The sequence below is a fragment of the Panthera leo genome, chromosome C2, assembly GCF_018350215.1.
Source record: "Panthera leo isolate Ple1 chromosome C2, P.leo_Ple1_pat1.1, whole genome shotgun sequence".
NCBI lineage: Eukaryota > Metazoa > Chordata > Mammalia > Carnivora > Felidae > Panthera > Panthera leo.
In genome coordinates, this window is record NC_056687.1 from 133,293,553 (window position 1) to 133,317,381 (window position 23,829).

Consider the following 23,829-nt stretch of genomic DNA (forward strand, 5'->3'; position numbering starts at 1 on the left):
AACACGACAGGGTGGGGGTGGGAGCAGCTTCAAAGATGCAGCACAAAGTTATCCAAGGAATTTCTTGCTCTGATTCTGCTTGTTAAGAACCTGGAATGTTCCTTAAAGTCATCCAGGCAGGTGGTCCAGGCACTGTAGACCAGAGTGAACTTGAACCCAAGGAGAATGCCATCTTCTCTTACTTAAAAACCCTCAAGCACACCCGTGTCTCATTCTTCTTAATAGCTTGACCCATTTTCCTTTTCTGGAAAGTAAGTTCATTAGCTCAGGGACTGTCCTCAGTGGAAGTAAAAAAACCCCTCTTGAACACTTCAGCTCCACCACTGGCTGATAATGGACTATTCCCAAAAGTGAGGGTTCTTCATCCTTAAGAGGAGCTTTCTCACCCACTTCATCTGATCAGATAATTGAGAGTAAGTTCGGGCCTTGCAAATCATTTAGTACCAGAAAAATCTACAAATGTGCCCCTGACACTACAGCACTCACTGACAGCCAGGTCAGCATAGAGCACAGGCCCTCCAACCACAAGCATGTTCCTTCTCATCTTTTCCAGTTCTCAAAACTCTCCCTGGCAGTGAAGGGGCAATCCCCAGGAATGCAGGTGACTGTCAGGCACGGAGTGGGACAAGAATTAGTCAGGTCCTCTAACCCTTGCTGCTCTAAGTGTGATCTATGGACCAGCAGCATCGATACCATCTAGGAATGTGTTAGAAATGCAGTCTCCGGGCGCCTGGGTAGCTCGGTCGGCTTAAGCAGTTAAGCGTCCGACTTCAGCTCAGGTCACGATCTCGTGGTTTGTGAGTTTGAGCCCCGCGTCAGATTCTGTGCTGACGGCTCAGGGCCTGGAGCCTGCTTCAGATTCTGTGTCTCCCTGTCTCTCTGCCCCTCCCCGGCTCATGCTCTGTCTCTCTCTCCCTCTCAAAAATAAATAAACATTAAAAAAAAAGAGAAAGAAATGCAGAGTCCCAGGCCCACCTCCAGACCTGCACTTGAACAATATCCCTGGAGATTCACAGGAGGCACATCAAAGTTTGAGAGGCGGTACTCCACAGCAGGAAAAAAAAAACAAAAACGTATCTTCACATTTAGAGTCAAATTCATTTATGATGTGCTGACTTCATGGCAAATCCCTGACAGTGGAATTACACAAGAGGGATGCTCTTGTGACCTGACCAAAGTGGACTTTTCCCTTGAAACATCAAGGCCAGTGGCATGAGGTAAGGAACAGAAACACTGATGCCCAGTGTATGCCTTGTGTAACCTGGGAGGTACATGGTAGGTTGGTTTTATTTTGTTTCCTTTCTGAAATTCTGACTTCTTTGAGATTATTGAGTGGTAAAAATGGAGGAAGGTGGAATGATGAAATTACTTCATCTAAAAATCAAAGGTATCTTCCCCACTTTTGTTGGGAAGGAGTTGTCCACAAGAATCCTGGGTGCAGAAACACCTCAGGTACCTCACATCAGGGTTCAGATGCAGGTCTGGGAGTCAGCCTGCCTGGGACCAGTCAGAGCTCTGCTTGCTGCCATTTGTGTGACCTTGACAAAGAAGTCAACGCCTGGGCCTCAGCTTCCTTACCTTTAAAATGGAAAGAAAAAAAGTACCTGTTTCAAAGGCTGCTTACGGGAATGAAATGACACCTATAAAGCCCGGCACACAGTGAACACTTGGTACAAGGGACCTATAAATAATCAGGCATATCCTATGTGTCGGTGGAACCTAAAACCACTATGGCTCCCAGAACAACGCTCTCTTGTGACTGACCCAGATATACAGCATATTGACATAAAGAAACCAATACTCAGAAAAGACAGACTTGAGAAAAGTTTTACTCTACACAAACCATGGTAATTCTGGACATTAGCAAAGGTGCCTGCCATCTCTCACTTCAAATTCTAATGCACGTTGACTCCGACTAAGAGCCCAGAGCTTGATCAGCCATGAAGAAATGAACTCTACTGGCCAGGAAGGAGGAGCCCATCTTAGTCACTCAGCCTTCTGCCTCACAGCTGGCCTTGGTGAGCTCACTAGCCAGGTGTCTATCTTCCAGGCAGAGAGAAAGAGAAGCAGTCACTCTGCCCTCTCGCTTTTTAAACTATACCTCATGTCGTCATTCCTCCCATGATAGTTGGCCAAAGGACAGATCTGATTCCTCTCGCCAGACTTTATTTCACAATGAAGCACAAAAACGTAACGTGTTTACTATCCCACCTTTGTTGTTAAAAACAAAAAATCACTTAAAATTAATACTGCTCCTTTTGAGAAACCAACCTCAACCGCTCTTTGCCTAATGAGACTCAATAAGAGCATAAGAATAAGCATTCAGCTGGGCAAGCCATACTGGAAAATATCCTCAGTCTTGAAAATCAAAATGAAGACCAAATCAATCACACCACTTGATTCAAGTGGCTTTTGTTTCTCCTCCCTAGTGACTGACAGAACTTATGGTAAGTTTAAAATATCCAATATCTCTACAGTTTTGAGGAAGATATTAAGTTTGTATATAGCCTCTAAAAAAATAATTTTGGGGAGCCTGGGTGGCTCAGTTGGTTAAGCATCTGGCACTTGGTTTCAGCTCAGGTCATGATCTCATGGCTTCGTGGTTTGAGTCCTGCTTGAGATTTTCTCTCTCTCTCTGCCCCCTCCGCACCCCCCCCCAACTCTTGCTGTCTCTCTCTCAAAATAAATAAATAAGTAAATAAACAAACAAATAAACTTTTAAAAAATTTATTTATTTTTGAGAGAGAGAGACAGAGAGAGTAAGCCTGGGAGGAGCAGAGACAGAGAGGGAGAGAGAGAATCTGAAGCAGGCTCCACACTGTTAGCACAGAGCCTGATGTAGGGCTGGAATTCACAAATTGCAAGATCATTACCTGAGCCAAAAACAACAGACACTGAACCAACAGAGCCACCCAGGCGCCCCCACAAATAAATAAGCTTAAAAAAAAATACTGTGTTTTGCAGCCATGAATTTGAGATTAATAGTATGATGCTTTTACCAGCTACATCATTCTGGGAGTACACCTCTTCAGAGGAGGCATTTTTCTAGTGGAGTGTAATCCAATAAATTAAAGGGGGGACAGGATGTGATACGGAGTCAGGCGTGGACAGTCACAGGACACTATGAAACTCCTCTCTGGTTGTCTAACACTTTGCCTTACCTGTTAGACAGCAGAGGCCCTGAGAACGTCATGCAAATTTCAAGTATATTCTCCACCCCAAGTCTTCTCACTTTCCCTCCTCCATTCAACACACAATAGCCTTGTAATGCTAAGCTAACCATTGACCCTAGAAGACTTACCTATCAGTTTTCTTGGTCAGGATGGCCCTGAAGATGTGCTCTAGGGGTGTTTTCTCCCGCTCGTGGGTTGGCTGCACGAAGGGGTGCAGGGCCACTAGTGAGAAGCCTTGCTGATACAGTTCCAGGAGCTGGGCGGGCAGGTCGTGCAGGGAGGCCAGCCTCACTGCTGAGGACCGAGGGAGCTCTGCTGTAGATGGAGAGAGGAGAGGCTCATCAGGGACCCAACAAAACTGCCTGCTCTCCCCCACCCAAGTCCCTCTCCCCTTGCCCTTGCAGAGACCTCCAGGTCACCTCTTGCTAACAGCGAGTTTATTCCTGTCTTAACTACTGCCTTCAAAGAGAACTTAAAGCAGCAGGCTATTTCCCAACTCCTCTCAAGGCATTGCTGACTGGATGTCTTAAACCTAGAAGTCAGTCTTCTCAGAGGTCACATTGGAAGAGTCATTTCCATCCCCTCCAAAAATTAAAAAACAAAGGAAAAGAAAAGAAAAGAAAAGAAAAGAAAAGAAAAGAAAAGAAAAAGAGGAGGAGGAAAAAATGAAATTGCACGCAAATATAAAATTTCCAGGTGGCAAAAAGCAGTATTAACAAAGTCAGAAGACAAACTGGAACAAATTTCTGTGACACTTAAGACAAAGAGGTAATTTCCTTAATTTGCAAAGAAACTACAGGAAGAAAGAAAGAAAGAAAGAAAGAAAGAAAGAAAGAAAGAAAGAAAAAAAGAAAAAAAGAAAGAGGAAAAGGGGGAAGGGAGGAAGGAAGTTAGGAAGGGAGGGAGGGAGGAGGAAAAATACGAATAGGCAATTGCCTAAAATTAGACACAAAAAGCTAGTCAATATTTGAAAAAACACTCACATTAACTCAACATTAGAATTATGAATATCAAAACAAGTATTTTTCACCTAGGGAATTATTTTAAGATTTGGATTTAAAACAATTCTTTGAGAAGGACAGACAAGATTCAAAAATCAAAAGCTGTAAGCATATACACAATTAAAAGTATACATCCCAGCCCGGTCCCCCTTCAGGCTTTCTCCCTAAAGGCAATCAGTATTATCCATTTTTTTTGTATACACATTAACAATTGCTGAATTCATACACAAGTCTATATGTCTCCCTCTCTTTTTATACAAATGGTAGCATAGTGTTACACATTTCATTTTTTATTAATTTTTATCAATTGACAGTATACTTCGCTTAGAAAGCATTCAGTAGTAGCACACAGAATTATTCTTCATTCCTCTTACAGATGAACAGTGTTCCTTTGTATGATGTACCACAGATTAATCAAACTTTTGCTTTTATAAGTAATGCTGACGAAAATTACGCTCCTACGTAATTTCACATGTGCTCATGTATAATACATCATACCTAGGAATTCCATACCTAGGAATTTGCTAGACCAAAGATAAATGCATTGTAATTTTCTCAGATATTGCCACATTTCTTCCACAGGGTAACATGGATTTACCACCTCCCCCCACCCAGTGATGTACAAAGGTATTTATTTTTCCATGCCCTGGCAAATCTCATAGTGAAAAAATGATCCCTGTGGTGGTAATCTGTATTTCTCTCATTATGTAACTTGTATTTTTTTTTTTTTTTATTGAACATGTCATGTTTTAAATACTGTCTGTGTCACCTTTTCTGTTAACTATAATCTTTGCCCTAGTTTTCTGTTGGGCTATTGGTCCTTTTTTCTATAGGTTTGTAGAAACTCTTATACATTAGGAGATTTAGTTCTTATTTGTGGTATCACTTGCAAATATTGTTCCCAATTTATTGTTCGTTTTTTGACTTTGCATAAAGTGGGTCTTGTCATGAGGAATTTTTTTTTTATGAAGTGGAATTTCTCAATCTTGTCTTCAATGACTTCTGAGTTTTGTATCAGAGCAGAGACATCTGGTATTATAAAACGATTCTCCTGCTACTACATATTTCATTTTTTGGATATGAATCTTTGATCCAGTTTGGAATTTATTCAACATGAATTCAATATTCTACCCCCCCCATGTTTATCCATTTTTCCCCATTAGTTTGAGATGCTACCTTTATCATATATTATATTCCTGAATATATTCAAGTTTATGATTGTCCTCTACTTGTCTATTTTAACAATTTTAACGTTACATTTTAATATCTGGTCAGGCTATTTCCTGAAACTTCTTATCCTCCTGTTTAGTTTCTGAATCTTCTTGTCTGTTTTTTTTTTTTCTAAATCATCTTTTAAATCAGCTCATCAAACCTTCCTCCCCCCCCCAAAAAAAAAAAACCCAACTCCTAGTGATATTATTTTTGGATCATGTTCAAATTATAGCTTAACTGAGGGAGAATGGATATTTTCATCATATTACAAGTTCCCATCCAAGAACAAGGCATAATTTTTGTTTATTCAAGACTTCTTTGGGGTCCCTCAGGCACTTATTAAAGTTTTCTTCACATAGATATTGTACACTTAACAAGTTTATTTCTACTAATATTGCTATTGGAATAATAGAATTTTTTTCTTTTTACTTCTATGCTATCCATTGTGGGCAAGAATGTTGGGGAAACAGGCATGCTCATCATGGCTGATCGGGTAAACTTTTTTTTTTTTAATTTTTTTTTTAACGTTTTTATTTATTTTTGAGACAGAGAGAGACAGAGCATGAATGGGGGAGGGGCAGAGAGAGAGGGAGACACAGAATCCGAAGCAGGCTCCAGGCTCCGAGCTGTCAGCACAGAGCCCGACGCGGGGCTCGAACTCACGGACCGCGAGATCGTGACCTGAGCTGAAGTCGGACGTTTAACCGACTGAGCCACCCAGGCGCCCCTCGGGTAAACTTTTTTGAAGGGGAATATGATGCTTGCCTTCCAACCTAAAAGTACACACACCCTTTGTCCAACAACCCCACTACCGGATACTGCATCTATGGCTGGACTCCTAGATGTTTTTCAGGCTTTATGGACAAAGACACTACAGATATGTTCACATAGCAAAAACGTGGAACCAAGTAGTTCTTCATTGGAGAGCTGGCTAAATAAACACTGGGACACCCAGTGATGAATCCTACGGGCTATTTAACAAGATTAAGGTAAATCTGTTATGTGCCGATGGCAACGTGTCCGAGATAAATTATTAAGAGGCAAGGTGTCAAGTGTTTATCCTATGCTAGTCTTGTATAAAAATAGAGAGATAATCTTTTTTAGAATAAAATTTTTTTTCTGAAAGAAATCACAAAAATATGAATATTGGAGAAAAGGGTTGAAGAATAGAGGGAAGGATGGAAAGGTGGCTTTTACTTTCTTTTGTACTTGGAGTAGGTGCTGTTACCATCCATCAGGGTCATTGGGTGGAGGGTTGATAAGACATTTAAAATTTTCTGATTTATATGTAAAAACATTATCTGAAAGTTCTTTATGTATTTTTAAAAATAATGTGTTATTTTAAAACACAATCTTAAAAACAAATCTAGGGGTACTTAAGAACACTACTTAACATCAGCCACTGTAGCTCTCATTTCCATACATCATGCAAGAAATTTACAAGAAAAAAAAAAATCTATAGCAATGATTCACTCTAAAGCAGTGCCCAGCATCCTGGAGAAACCTTCATTAATAACAGTGACAAAGCGAAGGTTGGCCAGGAAAGCAGAAAAATATGACATCTTTTCCCTTGAAGGGTACATTCTGGACATGCTGCTCCACCAAAGATCTGAAGACAAGTCTGGTAAAGCACACTGAGCCCCTCCGAACTCCTCGCACAGAAACCTGAATTCCACACACAGAAATCTGTCAAGCAACTTCTTAGACCCAGGCAAGGAGACCCCCACCGTGGATCCCTGCTCTAAAGTGTGCTCCTTGACCCACCAGCAGCAGCACGGAGGAGCACATTAGAAATGGAGACCTTGGGGCCCCACCTCAAACCTGCTGAATCAGAGTCTGAGTGATCTGTACCTTCCCAAGCCCTCCAAGAGACTCTGAGGCCGAGAGCTACTGTCCAGAGGGTTCCTTTGGCCCTCCTCCAACCACTCTCCTCTCCTCTCTGAGGGCAAGGAAACAGTGGACCTAGGGACACCTACCCACCTGTCATCCATAGCCCAACTTCCCACAGCCAAGACCCTGGAATTCTCTGCCCTTAGAGCCCAGGGCCCACTTTGGGGGATTGGACAGGCTTCTCCAATCTGCAGCAAGGGTGGATGGTGCCCCAATGTGTGCATCCGCAAGCCCAAGGGAGGGCAGGGAGACACCCCCACAGCCGCAAAATTTAGGGGGCACCAAAAACTCAGTAAGAAAGATCAATAAAAATTTAATGCAATATGTTACAAAGTGAAAATTCATGCAAGAAGTCTACAACAAACAAAATATCCAAAATTTTAATAAATACAGGATCAGTATTATTGATTTTTCCTTTTGCCTCAAGCTCCAATATGGCTTAGCACCACACTGTTACTTATCTTGTCTTTTTAAAAAATGTTGCCTCTCGGGGCACCTGGGTGGCTCAGTCCGTTAAGCGTCTGACCTCAGCTCAGGTCATGAACTCGCAGTTCGTGAGTTTGAGCCTCACATCAGGCTCTGTGCTGACGGTCAGAGCCTGGCGCCTGCTTCAGATTCTGTGTCTCCCTCTCTCCCTGCTCCTCCCCCACTCGCACTCTGTCTCTCTCTCTCCCTCAAAAATAAATAAACATTAAACAAATTTTTTTAAATAAAAATGTTGCCTCCCTCGCCTCACCCTAGCGTTGGCTCAGGCCCAACGTGTCTTGCACTTTTTCTCTTGGGCCCTGCAAATGACAGGAGCAGGTCTGTTATGAAGGGTGTCAAGGGAACAGGGGCAGGTTTCTTCTGCTATCAAGAGATTACAAAGCAACCAAACTGAACGAGCATAACCGTGTGTGGCACAGACGCCTGTGGTTTTGTCTGCAAAACGTAATGGACTTTTGGTAGGAGGGCAGGCCTTTTGGGGTGGGTAACTTCACGACAGCGATCAGACCCCAAAATGCTAGGCAGCACTAAGCTCCCCTCCTCTCTGATAAGAATGTGTAGGAAGAGCATCTGTGAGTCAACCAGTATGAGACCCTCCCACTCAGCCAGTCTCCACAGTGTGGTGTTTTGTGAACGCGCCAAGCATTTCAAGCTCTTACTGCTGTAATAAAATAAGCCTTTACTAAGATTCTGATAATTTATGTATTTGTTCCCCCTTACGCATCACGCTCTAATAAAAAGAAATAAAAGCAGTCCGTACGTTTGGAAAATTTGGGATTCTAGCTACATTCCTCCCTGGCGATAATCCTGGGCATGTGAACACACGGTTTCCTTGTTTAAAAAATGGAGATAATGACACCGTACAGCGGCTGTAAGAATCAAACGGGATGATGCGTGTGTAACGGATAAAGCTCCAAAGTATCGTTCTCAGTGGTGCTGGCAGTGGTGGGTGGGGAGTTGGTCAGGGATATAGGTCAACTGAGGCTGGTGATGACAGTACAGTGCTGGGCCACTAAATTGTTTCCCATTTCCACCCACACCCCTTACCCTCCAGGCTTTCAAATCAGTGCACTCAAAACGTTAGGCGATCAACCACTTTATAGTTAAATGCTTCCTGAATAAAACATAGTATCTTTAAAATTTTTATCTTAAAATCTAAAGATGTATCTCTTGTCAAAACTCAGCAATTTTATGGCTTTAATTTTTGGTATGCAAGCTGTCAAAGTAAGTTTAGCTTCATGGTTAAAAAACAAATAAAAATTAATCTCAACAATCTCATTGCAATAAAATAAAACCAAGCTCTTATTGTAAATATGATTAAAGGCCTTAATTTGTTTCTGTTTGAACCTTAACCTTCAGAAAAACCCTAGTTCTTATAAACTGACCAATCCCCCACTATTATGACTAGAAAAATAAAGAAAGGAATGACTTCTCTGTGTGGATGGACATACCAATTGTAGTCTCTTGGTCTCTTTCTCACCCCACCCACCCGGATAACCTCTCCATTATTTTTGTTTTGTGAGATTTGCCTGACTTCGTTTACAAATTATGTAACCTTGGACAAGTCATCTAACTCCCACCCCATCTCCTGGGTCTGTTGTTTATAAAATGAAGACCCTGGAGAGGCAATTCTGAAAGGAACTTCCAGCACTAAATGCAATGATTTCATTATTTCAGTTTGAAGAGTAACGTACCAGTTCCTAATTAAAAGGTGATACTGAATAATATAATAAATGTCTGCAGTGCAAACCGAAAGAGTTCCCCTAACCTAGAGCCAAAATGGGAATACGGAATACCCACACGTGCGAGTGGGTGGAGAGATGGATAGAGAGGCAAGAAAATAATGTTGCCACTATGACCGAATAAAAATCACTGCTGTCTTTGAGGGTCCCAGTCTTCTGCCTATCCCAGGGATTAGAAAGGATTCTGCCTGTTCTGACTGTCCCTGGGAGACATTCAGGGGCATTCCAGGGAAGAGATGCCTGCACAGTCATAGGAGAGAAAAGGGGTATTCTAAGAAGTATATCTGGGGACAATGGGTTCCCTCTTTCCTAGTGGAGAGCTATAAAGAAAACAGTATCCGTTACCTGAAGTTACTTTGACTTCCTGGGCTTTTATGAGGCCACTCCAGGACTGAACCCATAAGCCACCTCATCATAAATTGAAATTTCTAATTATAATCCTTCATATTCTGAAGATGAGGGGCACTGATGATGCTTTCTTGGCCAATGTTACTCCAGTCTGAGGAAATGCCACTGTTAGGGCCCAATGTCCATCTGAAGATCATACTTTCCTCTCTCTCCACTTTCCAATCTGTCAAGTTCCAAAGTCTTTTTTATCTACTGTGGTCAGTCTGCAAACCTGAGGACCAGGCTGGACGCCCCGGTGCTCCCACTCAGGGAGCCGCGTCTTCATCCTACACAAGGACTTGGATGCCACTGCTGTACAAAGCCCAGTTCTCCAGCTGGCTTCTCCCACTAGCCTGGGTGGGGGCTGGCTCTTATCTCATGACCTGGTAGAGGGCCTGGGGCAGATCGCAAGGCCAGGGCCCAGATGGACAAACAAACAAGAGACACAGCCATGGGAGGAACAATGGATACCGAAGCCCCCTCTCACCCAGAGGGCAGTATCATGCCTTTCAGCCTGCTTATTGCCAATGGGAATGTGGGCCCAATGGTGCCAAAACTTCTCATTCTTACCTTCAAGAACTCAGAAATCTTGGTCTTCATAGAAACTCTCCTAATCTTTAGATTTGGCAAGTAATTCTCATTTTATTTCCAAGTCCATATGGCCCAAAGCCAAGGCATGGTAGGTTGCAGACTGGATGGGGCATTTGATAAATGTAGGGGGATAGATGCCCCCTACTCCTTCCTATCCCTGATCATAGCATTGTCAAGGCATGCTGTAAGCCTCGGTCACATACTGAAGAGCTTGTGATTCCGTTCATTCCCACATCATCACTATTTATATCAGTTTTCAAGGATACACCTGCAGGTATTTGACACAGCCCTCTATTTCCCAATTCTCCTCTCCTCTACACTGATGTAAAGATGAACAAAATGTTTAGAACTATATAATTTTTTGGGAACTATACAATTACATTTTGAATTCCTTGGAAATATTTTTTTTCCTCACTCAATTACCAATAACAGGCTTTTGATTAAAAAAAAATATCAAAATATAGAAAGTACTGCCGGAAAGGTATTTTGGGTGGCATGAGAGTCCCAAGGTCTTCTAGAATAAGTGTTCTGTTTTCCTTTCAGAAAATAACTCCATATAAATAAATAAACCATTATTCCAGGACTTAAAAAAAAAAGGGAATGAAAACGGGGGAGGGGGGGACCTAATCCACAAAACCACACATTTCTTAACACTCCTGGGATGAAGGAGATTTTGTTTTTGCTATGACTATGTTTTGTTTAGCAAAAACATTCCGCAGCCCCACTTATTCCCCGGACACGAAGCCCTGCAGACATCTGCAGAAGAGCCAAAGGGACGGCTTTGCTCCTTCAAACTTTATTGCTGGGAAAGTGCCAGGTTCCAAGGCAGGAACAAAACCACGGGCATACAGCAAGCAGCCACTCATTTCTCTCCTCTGTACGGCAGTCAACGGCACGCTGAATTGCAACAGCTTCTATTATTTTGCTCAGCAATCATCTGTGACTTTAACCTAATTATTCAAAGTCCAACTCTGCTTTTCTAATTACATCTGCTAATGGATCTGTCAATACCAGAGAGCGAAACACAAGAGGACCGACACCATCTCCCCCGGGTAATTTCCCTCACAGGTAAAGCTGATAATGACACTGTTCAACCAAATCTCTCCCTCTTTTTTTTTTTTTTTTTTTAAAGTTTCTTGAAGGCCGTTATTTCTATAACATCAGTCTGCCTGGGCTTTGCAGTAGATCCAATTTAGCGAAACACTAAAATCAATCATTTTTCAAATGTGGGGTATTTTTTTTATTGTATAGGTAAAGAATAGGAATTCAGTTTTTTAAAATAATGTGTGCAGCCCAAAGGCTTCTATCTGTGTCATTTCTAAATCTGAAGAATAAGTTACAACTATCGTTTTCAGGCTTTCCAAATTCAGATTTCTGTCATTGTCTTATCACATAAATTCATGTTTCTGAAACTTAAGAAAAAGAATAAAACATGGCCAGGCTCAGGAGACCACACTACTAAAACACTGTGTAGTCTTTTTTTTTTTTTTTAATTGAGGTGAAATTCACATAACATAAAATCAACCATTCTAAAGTGAATAATTCAGTGAGGTTTAGTACGTTCGCCATGTTGTACAACCATCACCTCTGTTTCTAAAACATTCTCCTTACCCCAAAAGGAAACCCCATACCCGGTAAGCAGTTCCCTATTCCCCTCTCTGGCAACCACCAATCAGCTTTCATAAAACACAGCTCTTAACACCTTATCTGAATCATGGATAAAGTCAAGGGGAAAATCTCAGTACGACTAAAAGCACTTTTTAAAGCTTATTTAAACCTAGGGTTCTACAGGCCAATCATGGAGGAGTTGGCCAAGCAACAAAGGCCTCATCAAATGAGTTCTTAAGTGCATGCCACCAGACCACAAGTGACTGTGAAGCATCAGACTGTCAGACTGCTGTGACCACAGGGGTGTGTGCATGTGTGTCTGTGTGTATGTGTGGGGGTGTGTGTGAAGGGAAGGGTGGAGGGAGAGGGGGAGATCAAGTTGTTATTGGCTTGCTTGTCATTTCAAAGGATCACACGCAGTCACTGGATCACACACATGCAACATCACACTGTAAAAAATTCAGTGTCTAGGACTTTGTAAGGAGAGTGCTGAATAATTCCCATTGACCGTGCCCATTAATCAAACCCAAAAGACGGCGTTCCCGCTCATCTCACTGGTCCATTTTGTCAGAGAAGACACAGGCTAAGATTCATCAAGAAAGCTTTTCCAGAAACACCAGGCCTCAAGCTGCTTGGACTTCACAGTGGGGTATTCAAATATTAAAAGCAACCGGCTAGAAACTGAAGTTGGAGTATTAATAAAATATATCACACGCTAAAAAATACTTTTTATGGTGAAGGGGAGAAGCAAAGGATCACCGAGTCTTCGGAATTTCTATTCAAACTGGTCCATGCCAAATCCAAGGAGAGCTTAGCATGAGGCGGAAGGGAAGCTACTTGTCAATATTTTATGCCATTTTCCTAATTGAGCACGATATCCTGAGAGCTGACGCTCCGGGTAGTTCTCTTTGATTCTGAGAGTACAATAAACTGATTGCATCCAAGACCAGCCACTAATGAATATGTACAAACAATATGGAAATGAAACTGTTTAGAATGTAAATGGGACCCTATATGGATTTCTATGATAAAGTCTGAAGACTCTGTATAAAAGTAATCAGTACTGAAAATATAATGCCACTGTGGCCAAGTTCTCAGAGTAGGCACAGCAGAAAAATAATGCATCTTTGCAAGGAGCTGTGGGGAATCTCAGTTTCAACTAAGAAGCGTGATTGCTCTCGTACTTTCTCATTCAGGTGTGCTGAAAGCCAAGAGGCTAAAGCAAAGGGGCACCTTAAATGGGTGGCACACTGAGCCAGCAAACACATTCTGACTCTGGCTCGTCACCCCACACACGGTCTCACCCATCCAGCTCGTGGGGCAGTCCCATTAGAGCCAGGCAGTCAGTCAGCTCTTTCGGAACAAGAAGGGACATGGTGCTTTTTTCAAGTCTGAAACAGCCGAGGGCCATTTTAATTCCTTCCCTACGTGCACATGATGAAATCCATCAACAGCAGAATGGCTGAATGAATACACTATGGCTCATCCAATACTATAGACTATTAAGTAGCAATTTTAAAAATGAGTTGGATCCATACCTCTGACCTGGAGGAAAAATCAAGGGTTGATATGACAATGAAAGCAAAGGAAGTATATAAAAATTCCACTTTGCGGAGATGGCCAAATAATGACAGGACAAAGTCTGTGGTTATACACAAGGAGTGACGGGGAATCTTAACCCCAGGCAGAACAAAATGGAAAAAAAAAGAAATTTCCCAAAAAGTATGGTGCCCCGAGGGTACGTGCACACTTCAGTTTGGCATTTATGCAGAGCACAAGGGAATACTACTATTTCTGTTTACCTTGAGTTATTATCACAAGGATCTCAACTCTGTAATAGAGTTTCACACTGGTATATCAATAAACTCTTTACTTAGGAGAATTTTTTAAAATTTCCGAATATAGTAATATAAACAATATATAAAACAATGCACTATGGAAACTGTTGGAAAGCACAAAAATGCCCCATGTGCAGGAGTAGTTTCAAGATCTTATGGCAAGAATAAATTCTATCCTCTGTGGGCTTTGTACAACTCCTACCCACAAAGGAAATCAACTTGTTGGTTCAAAGGCACTACCCCCAGACACACCAGCAAATTCAACTCAGTAGACTCTCCTTGTCCTCGCTGTAGTGGAGACATACCATATGTTTGGGGGCACAGTCACAAAAACATTCGTAAGACTTACAAAAAGCTCCATATATTGGAAATGTATTTTAATAAATAATACTTATGCATATGACATCAAGAAAGATTCAACAAAACTCAAATGAGAATGGGGTCAGACAGTTCTCTTACTCTAAAAAAGGCTTCCACACCTGCATTTTCAGCTTTGCATGAACAATTACTGCGTTCATGCGCAAACTCCCAAATTGGTGCATGGAAATAGAAAATTGTACACACAAGTTGAGCAGCCCCGGGCTCCGCTAACCAATTTGCATGCAAAATTGTCATCAGCACTCTCTGGTTTATTTTTTGCCTATGGAAGAGATGGGGGTCTATGATGCCTCAGGAGGCCAATTTTAAGAGGCATTTTGGTTCCCACTATAAAAATGGAGTCCCAAATAGTATCTGAGGTCTATGCACGCATGTGAGTCCCTCCAGCTGCCTTCTCACAGATTCCAGTGGAGGAAGAGAAAAGCTGGAGGGTGAGATCAAGCAGAATAGTTACATGAGAGTAAATGGCCAAGGAAGGTTCTCCAGAATAATAAAACAGAAAAGAAATGTAAGGCGGGGGGGTTTATTTACATCCAGAAACATGTCTACCAACACCAGTTGGCACAAGAAGGGAAAGATGGATTTTAACCAGGAAGGAGAAAAGATTTTCCTGACTTGCCGGTGAGAATTTATGGAAATGGACCACCAGGAAGTGTGGCCTTTGGGATTGCCAAAGAGGGTGCGATAGGCATCTATTTGCTTAGAAGGCATCTTCAGGTTTTCACTAACATTTCTCCCACCCCCCTCTCCCTCCTGTCTTTCTTCCCTTCACACATCACTGCTGAGCACCTGAAATGTGGTTAGTGTGAACAGAGATGTGCTTTAAGTGTAAAACACACACAATTTCAAAGACTTCACATGAAAAAAAGAATATAAAATATCTCGATACAAATCTGGTATTGATTACATGTTGAGATGATAATATTTTGAATATACTGAGTTAAATAAGACATACTGAAATTAATTTACCTACTAATTACTAATGAATTTACCTATTTTAATTTTTTAATTTGAAATTTTTACTGGAAAACTTTAAATTACATCCGGGGCCCACATTATATTTCTATGGGGGCAGGTCTGTTCTAGAATCTTTTGTTTTACATTAGACTCATTTTTTTTCAGTCCAAAAAGCATGCTCCCTTCTCCACCTTTATTAAGGTGTCAGTTTAATTCATTACTAAGCATCCTTTAGCTCCAATTATGAGTAAGGTCACTTCTTTTCCCAAAATAAGCCTGTAACACCAAGGAGTGGGGGGAAAACTGCAACAGTATGTATAGTGTGGGATCAAATGGGTAATCTTCCTTCACGTATACTAAATTTTTTTTCACTAGTTGTCACTATTCCAAGTTGGAGGAAGAAAGCAAAACTTGGTACTGCCTTCCTGTTTGATGTTTTGGTCCCTGAGACCCTTAAATCCCTGCTCTTCGAGAATCTCTAGTAACACAGTCACACTTCCAAAGTGTTTACCTCTCTGGAGCAAGTGGGTTCTCAACATTTTTCTGTTCTTACTCCATCAGCAGATCGCACGCCCTCCTGAGTCACACCTTTTACCCCATGCAGGAACTCTCAAGCAGGGAATCACTGCTCTGGCCAAACTGGAAATAAGTGCCAGAGGCCCCCAGCCAGCCGGCATCCCGGCTAAGATGATTCGGATCAGAAATCTCAACAGACAGTGGACCCTCCGGTCTGTTTTGCTGAGTCCCTGGCAGTGCTTTGTACTGGACTTTCTGGATGATTTATGTTACATTCTGGAGATGCAAATTCTCCCTCATACCCTTAATAAACTCATTTGTGTGGTCTTAGTGTTTGGACTTAACAGAGCCGTCTCCCTTCCTGTGCTTCCTTGCCTGGTTTCACTGGGGGTAGGATGGGCGGCTTCGTGATATTCAGAATTCTCACGTATCCCAAGAAGTATTATTATTTGTTATAACTGCAGTGTAGTTTGTCTTACTTCTAAACGATGCAGATCCTATTAGGCAAATAGAAAACAGAAATCCAGAATTGAATTATAGGGTAGAAAGCTGGTGATGTATCAAATCTGGCTAAGGCAGAAAGATGGATGGTGTGGGGGCCAAGGTTCACTCTCTGGAGCCAAATTACTTGGGTTTATTTTCTATTCGATTATTATTTTTTAAACTGAAGTATAGTTGACACACCATGTTATATCAGTTTCAGGTGTACAACCCAGTGATTTGACAACTCTATGCATTATGCTGTGCTCACCACAAAATGCAGCCATCATCCGTCACCATACTGCTATCACAATAGTATCGACTGCATTCCCTGTGCTGTGCCTTTTATCCCCATGACTTACTCATTCCATAACGGGAAGCCTGTGTCTCCCTCTCCCCTTTACCCATTTTGCCCATCGCCCCACCTTTATTTAAACTCTCAGTTGAAACTCTCAGTGCCACCCCTGAATAGCTTTATGACTTTAGGTGAGCCCTAAGCCCTGATGGGCCTCAGTCTGGGCTAAATCATACAAAAGTGATGTTAACCACGTCGGCTGGCATGAGGATTAAGTGAGATAATGCAGACAGCGCAGTAGAACTGGACCTGGAACCTTTAACTCTTTTGTATATGGGAACCACTAAAATCATTATTGTCAATATTATAATAACCCTAATCATCTCCCAACTTGTCACCGAGCATGACAGGTCTTCATGTCCGCAAGTGGATCCTTATGTCTGAAACCATTCCAGCTGTACATCAATATTCTTTAGTTTTCACATATGACTTTAATTTCTCAGCCTAAGCCACAGACCCACATTTTTTTTTCCCCTGCAACCCTCTTTTAAATGCTGGTTTAAACTTCTATTTCTTTCTTTTTTTTTTTAATTTTTGTTTTTTAATGTTTATTCATTTCCTGAGAGAGAGAGAGAGAGAGAGAGAGAGAGAGAGAGAGATAGCATGCAAGCAGGGGTGGGGCAGAGAGAGAGAGGGAGACACAGAATCCGAAGCAGGCTCCATGCTCTGAGCTGTCAGCACAGAGCCCGACACGGGGCTTGAACCCACAAGCTGTGAGATCATGACCTGAGCCGAAGTCAGATGCTCAACCAACTGAGCCACCCAGGCACCCTTAACTTCTACTGATTTCTTAATGTGAACCCCAGATGGGTCTAGAACATCAGGACCCAGAAAAGAAAGTGAGGCGAAAAGCATGTTGAGGGGTTCCTACCTCTGTGATTTGCACCAGACGCTACCACAGACTTCCGTGGTATCGCAGAATGAGGAAGGGGGAAGGGCCCACAGCTGCGATGGGACTGGAACGTCTAGGGAGCCAGTTCTAGAAAACGGCACCATCCGTAAAAGTAACGAGGAACCAGAGGAAGGACAGCAGAAGGTCCCAGTGAGATACATAAACCACACTCCAAAAAGAGCAAGAGAATAAAAGAGAGGATCGAGAAAAGAGGTGGAGCCACGGTGAGAACACATTTAGAGCCTTTAACACACAGCGCACCAGGAAAAGGCGGATGACAGACGAGGGGATGGCCAAGAGGAAGGCATCCAGCAGGAGATGGGACAGGAATATGTCACCACTGCCCTGACCGCTCTCCGTGTCTGTCTTGAATCCATCCCAAATTTGTGAAGTTAAATGTGCAAAGAGAAAATATTTCTTGAAGGAGGCATAAAGCCAGGGGTAATTCTAGTCCTGTACTTCCCTTCCTCACCCACACGTCCTAAATTCCTCTACTATCCGCCACCGGCAAGGACTCCTACCCTAAATTCTCCTCCCACTTCAGGCCTGCTCTGCCAGCAGCTCCACTTGGAAGCATTTCAGGCGTAACATTTAAAGTGAAAAAAAAAAAAAAAACATTTTATTTTAAAGCCCAGAAGTTGTCCTCAGCTACCACAGAGAAAGGGGAGGCTGCACACATAGTGTCTGTCCACCCCCGATCACACGCGGGTGGCGGCCTCAGGGAGGGTTGGGTGAGAGCTGGAAATGGAAAGTGAGAAATGTAACTGGAAGCAGGCTGTGGGGGGTCAGCGGCCACCTGACAGTTTCTCTGCCTGTTCTTCCCCCACTGTCATCCTCTTCCCATTTAGTGTTCTAGACTTCAAATACTGCCTTTGAATTGCTTTTCTGAGAATCATGGTTTCAGAGGGTTTTACAACTGAAAGAGCCCTTAAAGACGAGATAAGAGAAGTATTACAGAAGTACTAATGATGATAGCGACAGCTCACTTCCCCTGAACATAAGCTCTACATAAGACATTGTTTTATGTGTGTTACACACTTCCTCATTTAATCCTCGAACCACCTCTCTATAAGCTCTTTTTCAAGGATGAGGAAAACTCTCGATCAGAGAGGTTGAGTACTTTCCCGAGGTTGCACAGCCAGTAAGTGGTGAACCCAAGACACAAATCCAATCATTCAGAACCTATGCCCTTAACTATGAAGTCTTCCTAATGACCTAAACTAGTCCATTCATTTTCATCGATTGTAAAGTGATGTCCACAGGAATTAAACAATTGTCTACAGGCATATAGTTAGCAGCAGAATCAGGACTATAAAAGACCCCTGGACTCTCAATCCAGTGCTCTTTTACCATACCACAAAACTATAATGAGTGCGGGAGGATCAGAACAAAATAACTCCTCAAAACCAAAACACGCTCTCTGTTTCTGTACAACTGTGTGCCTCCCCGGCAGTCCTTCCTAAGATCAGTCAACTCCTTGGATCAGTGTTTTCCTTGAAAGGCTGATTACACGTAGGTAAACGAAGCCTTTCTTCAAAATGTAATGTTTATTTCTTCCATAAATTTCATAGTGTATTTTCTTGATTGGAAAAAAAAAAAATACAGCCATGAGTGTGTACAGCATGTTTACTGCCACAGAAGTCTATAATGGGAAAACCAGAGAAATAAAGATAGCTACGCAGTGATTATAAATAACCATCGTAAATCAGACTCGCTTAATTTCAGGGTATGACACGAGAAAATAAACAAAGCAAATGTTTAAAAGCAAATCCAATTTTCAAATTTAAATGTTAATAGTGATATTCAAAGACACTGATAAAGTGGGGGCCAATGTATTTCAGTTGGACAAATGCAAATAACTTGTTATCAACCTTCTCCACATCACTGGACTTCCTGCCCACAGTGCAGAGGTGGGGACAGAGGACAAAAGTCAAAGCCAGATTAAAACGGTGTTGTGTCAGACCTCTACAATACCTGGTGTGCATTTCCCCTAGTTGGGTGGGGGGGGGGGGGGGGCGTGGGGTGCCGCCATAACAAAGCTTCCTCATTCACCTCTGTTCTCCTAATGGTAGTCATTTTTAATGCTTTTCTAGAATCCCATGTTCGCACATCTCACAGGCACAAGATTTGATAGGAATTGCCTGACTGCCCTACAACTGTCTTACCAATCCATGGAGCGAGACCATGCCTATTTCCCCACAGTACCAATCTGGTTGGTGAAAAATGACACTGTTGCTTTATTCTAAGTTTCTATAATTAGTAATAAGGTGAGAATATTTTTATACATGATACATACAAATGTAATTCTTTATTTCTTACTCTTCAGCCGAGATCCCATTTGCCCATTTTTCCATAACGCAGCTTATCTTTTTTCTTACTGATCTGTATACAATTTTCTATTAGATGGGTATGAGTCCTTAGTCTGTTACATGCATTGCGATTTTGTTTTTCTTTCACTGCAGTAGTGGCCCCTTATCTGCGGGGGGTACTTTCCAAAACCCCCAGTGGATGTGTGAAACCATGGAGAGTACCAAACCCTAGCTATACTGTTTTTCCTGTACATACATACCTATGATGAAGTTTAGTTTATAAATTCAGCACAATAAGAGAGTCACAACAACACCTAATAATAAAATAGAACAATTATAACAATCTACTATAGTAAAAGTTATATGCATGTGGTCTCTCTCTCAAAATATCTTATCATACTGTATCTGCCCTTCTCCTTCCTGTGATGATGGGAGATGATAAAGTGGCTTCATGATGAGATGGGGTGAGATGCATGGCACAGGCACTGCGATGTAATGTTAGGCTGCTACTGACCTTCTAACGATACATCAGAAGAAGGATCATCTGCTTCTGGATTGCAGGTGACTTTGAGCAAACCATGGATAAGGAGGACTACTGTCCATTAAAGTTGTAAAGCTGTATGTTTGTCAACACTTCCCAAATTTTTAAGGCCTTTGGGTTCCATGGCATATTTAGAAAGGAGTGCACTTTACATTTACATTGGTCTTTACATTGAAAACCCTTTCAAAAAAATTTTTTTAAAAGAAAAAAAGAGAAAACTTCGATAATTAAAAATGGTATCAGTGACTCCTAAGATAAGCAGATGCTCTGAACTAGGTTTCCAACTATGATGGCAGGCCTCTAGAACAGTCCTGGTGAGCTGGTTGTACATGTGTGCTGAGGTCCAGGAAAACAATATTTGTCTGAGCAGGGCCAAGAGCCCCATAAGAGAATGAACTAAATATCCAGGACCCCCTTCCTCTGAGGCTACTGAGATATCTTACTTTTCCCCCCATTCTATTCAAATTTAGATCAAATTTAGGTTATGTTCATGCCTAATATATTGCTTCTTTTTTTTTTTTTTTAATGCTTATTTATTTTTGAGAGAGAGAGAGGGAGACACAGAATCCGAAGCAGGCTCCAGGCTCCAACCTGTGAGCACAGAGCCCGATGTGGGGCTCAAATTCATGAACTGTGAGATCATGACCTGAGTCGAAGTTGGACGCCCAACTGACTGAGCCACCCAGGCATACCTAATATATTGTTTCTTGACAATTCAGAAACCATACTGTTGGGAATTTAGAGCTAGAAGGGACACTCATTTTATGAGATGGGGAACTGAAGCGTCTCTCCTGCTGGACCCACACTATTTGGGTACTGCTGGGGAGAATCACAATACAGAGGCACACAGTCTCCAACATCAGCAGGGCCAGCACTGTGTAACCTCTGTGACCCCCTCTCCTAACTAGCCCAGGAGGAATTACAAGCCTGAACAACATCTCATCCATTCCATGACCCCACCACCATTTCCTTCCAGATAATTCCATGTGCCCAACTCTCCTAAGTCTCTATCTCCTGAGCTCCAGACCCACATCTGCAGCTGGTTCAGAAAAATCTCCATCTGCAAATCCCACAGGCAATTGGAACTCAACATGTTTGGAACAAAAGCCTGCCATCTTTCCAACACTTGCCCTGCCTCCTGCATTTCGTCATGGCCCATAGCATCACATCCAAGAGCGGCCCAACTCAAACCTTGGGCAACAACAGATACCTCCCTCTCCCTCATTCTTCTCTACATCCAACTGGCTGCTGCATCTTGTCAAGTCTCTTCCTTGGGACTCTCCTTTCTAAGCCTCCTTCCTTTCCATGGCCACCCTCTCAGCCTCCTATGGCTTCCTGATTACCATGCCTGCCTCCCGGCTACACACTGTCTACACCAACAGCCCAGTGGTCTGGCTAAAACACAAGGCTCGCACACCTTCCCCCTTCCAAAAACCCAGGGCCCATCATCTGGCTCCGTGGTTCTCACAGGGGATGGTATTGCCTCAGGAAACATTTTGGAAATTCGAAGGGGGCACTATTAGTTACTACTGTGATTGGGAGGTCACTACCGCCGGTGAAGGCCGGGCAAGCAAGACACCTACAAGGCACAGAGCAGCCCCGCAAAGAATTGTCTTGATTCCTACACAATTTTTGAAAATCCAACATGACATGCTTTGTAGGTGGAAAGACTGTCTATAATTATCTGAGCCTAGAATTTCAATTTGCTTCTGATATGAATGAAAATAATATTGCTGGAATGTACTCATGTAATCAAGAGATCAATGCCAGAAAACGATTTCTCAATACTATTGCTGAGCACCTCTGTATCAGGGCCGCCTGGGGGTAGGGTAGAGCAGGTCTGCTTAAAATGGATATCCCCAGGCTATGTCCCAGATCTACAAAATCAGATCTGCAGGGGAACAACCAGGGCCATTTACTTCTTTTGCTCATTCAAGTTTGAGGTGGATTGTGAGAGAGGCTGTTGGGAGCCATGTTCTGAAAAAGACTGTTAGGCTGAGGGTGAGCTCACCATGAAATAGTTCCCAACTGATTAGTAATGCCTGCATGGTGGCAGGAACGGAGAAATACTGGGTCCTGACCTCTCCTTCTTCCCCTCCTGCTCCCTCCCTGTCTGCTTAGAAAATCTCTACTCATGGGGAGCCTGGTGGCTCAGTCAGTTAAGCATCTGACTCTCGATTTTGGTTCAGGTCATGATCTCAGGGTTGTGAGACTGAATCCCACATTGGGCTCATTGTGGAGCCTGCTTGGGATTCTTTGTCTCTCTCTCGCTTTCTCTCTCTCAAAAATAAATAAATAAACATTAAAAAAAAAAAAAGAAAAGAAAAGAAAGTCCCTACCCATCTCCACAACGCTTCCTAGAAGAGGCCTGCCGAAGGCCTCCCTCCATATCTGAAGGCACCATCTAGCACTCTCGTTAATATAACAGTTTACTGGTGCGTCTCTCCTGGGCAGGCAGGGACTTCGTCTTGCTCGTTTTGTTCTCCTCACAACTGGCCTCCTCTTTGCCTGGCTAATTATCAGAATTCAATAACTACTTCGCAAATGAATAAATGATTAAAGAAAAAAAAGGACAGAGTAACTACACAGTTACTGGGAAGGACAAGACTGCAAAACCGTCTCTTCCTCTACAGCTTGTAGTTCCCATCAGGATCCCTGGCTCCTCTGAAGACGAAGAAGACTGGCAGCCAGCAAAGCCTCCCACTCTAGCCCCAGACTTTGCGCGCCGTGACGGGAGCCTCCAGGCCATCAAGCCTTCCTGCGCACGTACTTGGGCACCGGGGATTAGCGAACAGCTGCAGAAACAGCCGCACAGAACCATCCCAGTTTGCTTAGGTGGTGTGCGTTTGTGAGAAAAGCTTGCTCTGTGGTGATTCTCTTTAACTACCACTCGGAGGACGGATGTTATTTTTAGGGGCTGGGGGACACCAAAGAGGCTTATTTGGCGAATGAACGCAATTTGTCCGCCTGAGCTTTGCGTGTGTATGTTAAAATCCTCACATCACACTCCTAGCCTGCAGTTCTCAAATCCACTGAGAAGAGTCTCCATAAACAGGTTGGGAGCAGGGGAACAAAAACCCCAGGATGACAAGCGTGCAAATTAACCGTGGAACCAGACGAAGAACCAGTGTTGACAGACAGAAAGCAATGAAGCTGGCCGTATGTAAGGATTAGGGAAATTCTGAATAAGAGAACATTCTGCAACAAAAGTTTTATTAGCAGAAGACATTAACACCAGTCATTTATGGTCCCCAAAGCCCAGTATATGATCATCAGGGAAGGAGGTATCCGCTGTGTTCAAAGGGCCAGAGGCACTGAAAATTCAGGACCCAGAGATGTACACTCCTCTGAGTTCACTCCTCCAGCTCTCAGATAATCAACTAATAGAGACAAAATAATCTAATCATGAAGTAATAAATGCACATGGCAAAAACACAACGGATATACTACTCAACAGAATTATACATCAGCTG

The 23,829-nt window shown here is 42.6% G+C and overlaps 1 protein-coding gene across 4 annotated transcripts in view; it reads right to left on the reverse strand.

The window, feature by feature from the left end:
- Nucleotides 1-23,829, reverse strand: part of RFTN1 (raftlin, lipid raft linker 1) — a 208,313-nt gene that overhangs the window by 124,169 nt on the left and 60,315 nt on the right. For 3 of the 4 annotated variants that reach the window (XM_042903436.1, XM_042903434.1, XM_042903435.1), the window contains one exon: nt 3,302-3,488. In XM_042903436.1, the coding sequence (XP_042759370.1) occupies nt 3,302-3,488 (187 nt within the window). The remainder of the gene's footprint in view (nt 1-3,301; nt 3,489-23,829) is intronic. The other variant, XM_042903433.1, reaches the window with a different exon arrangement.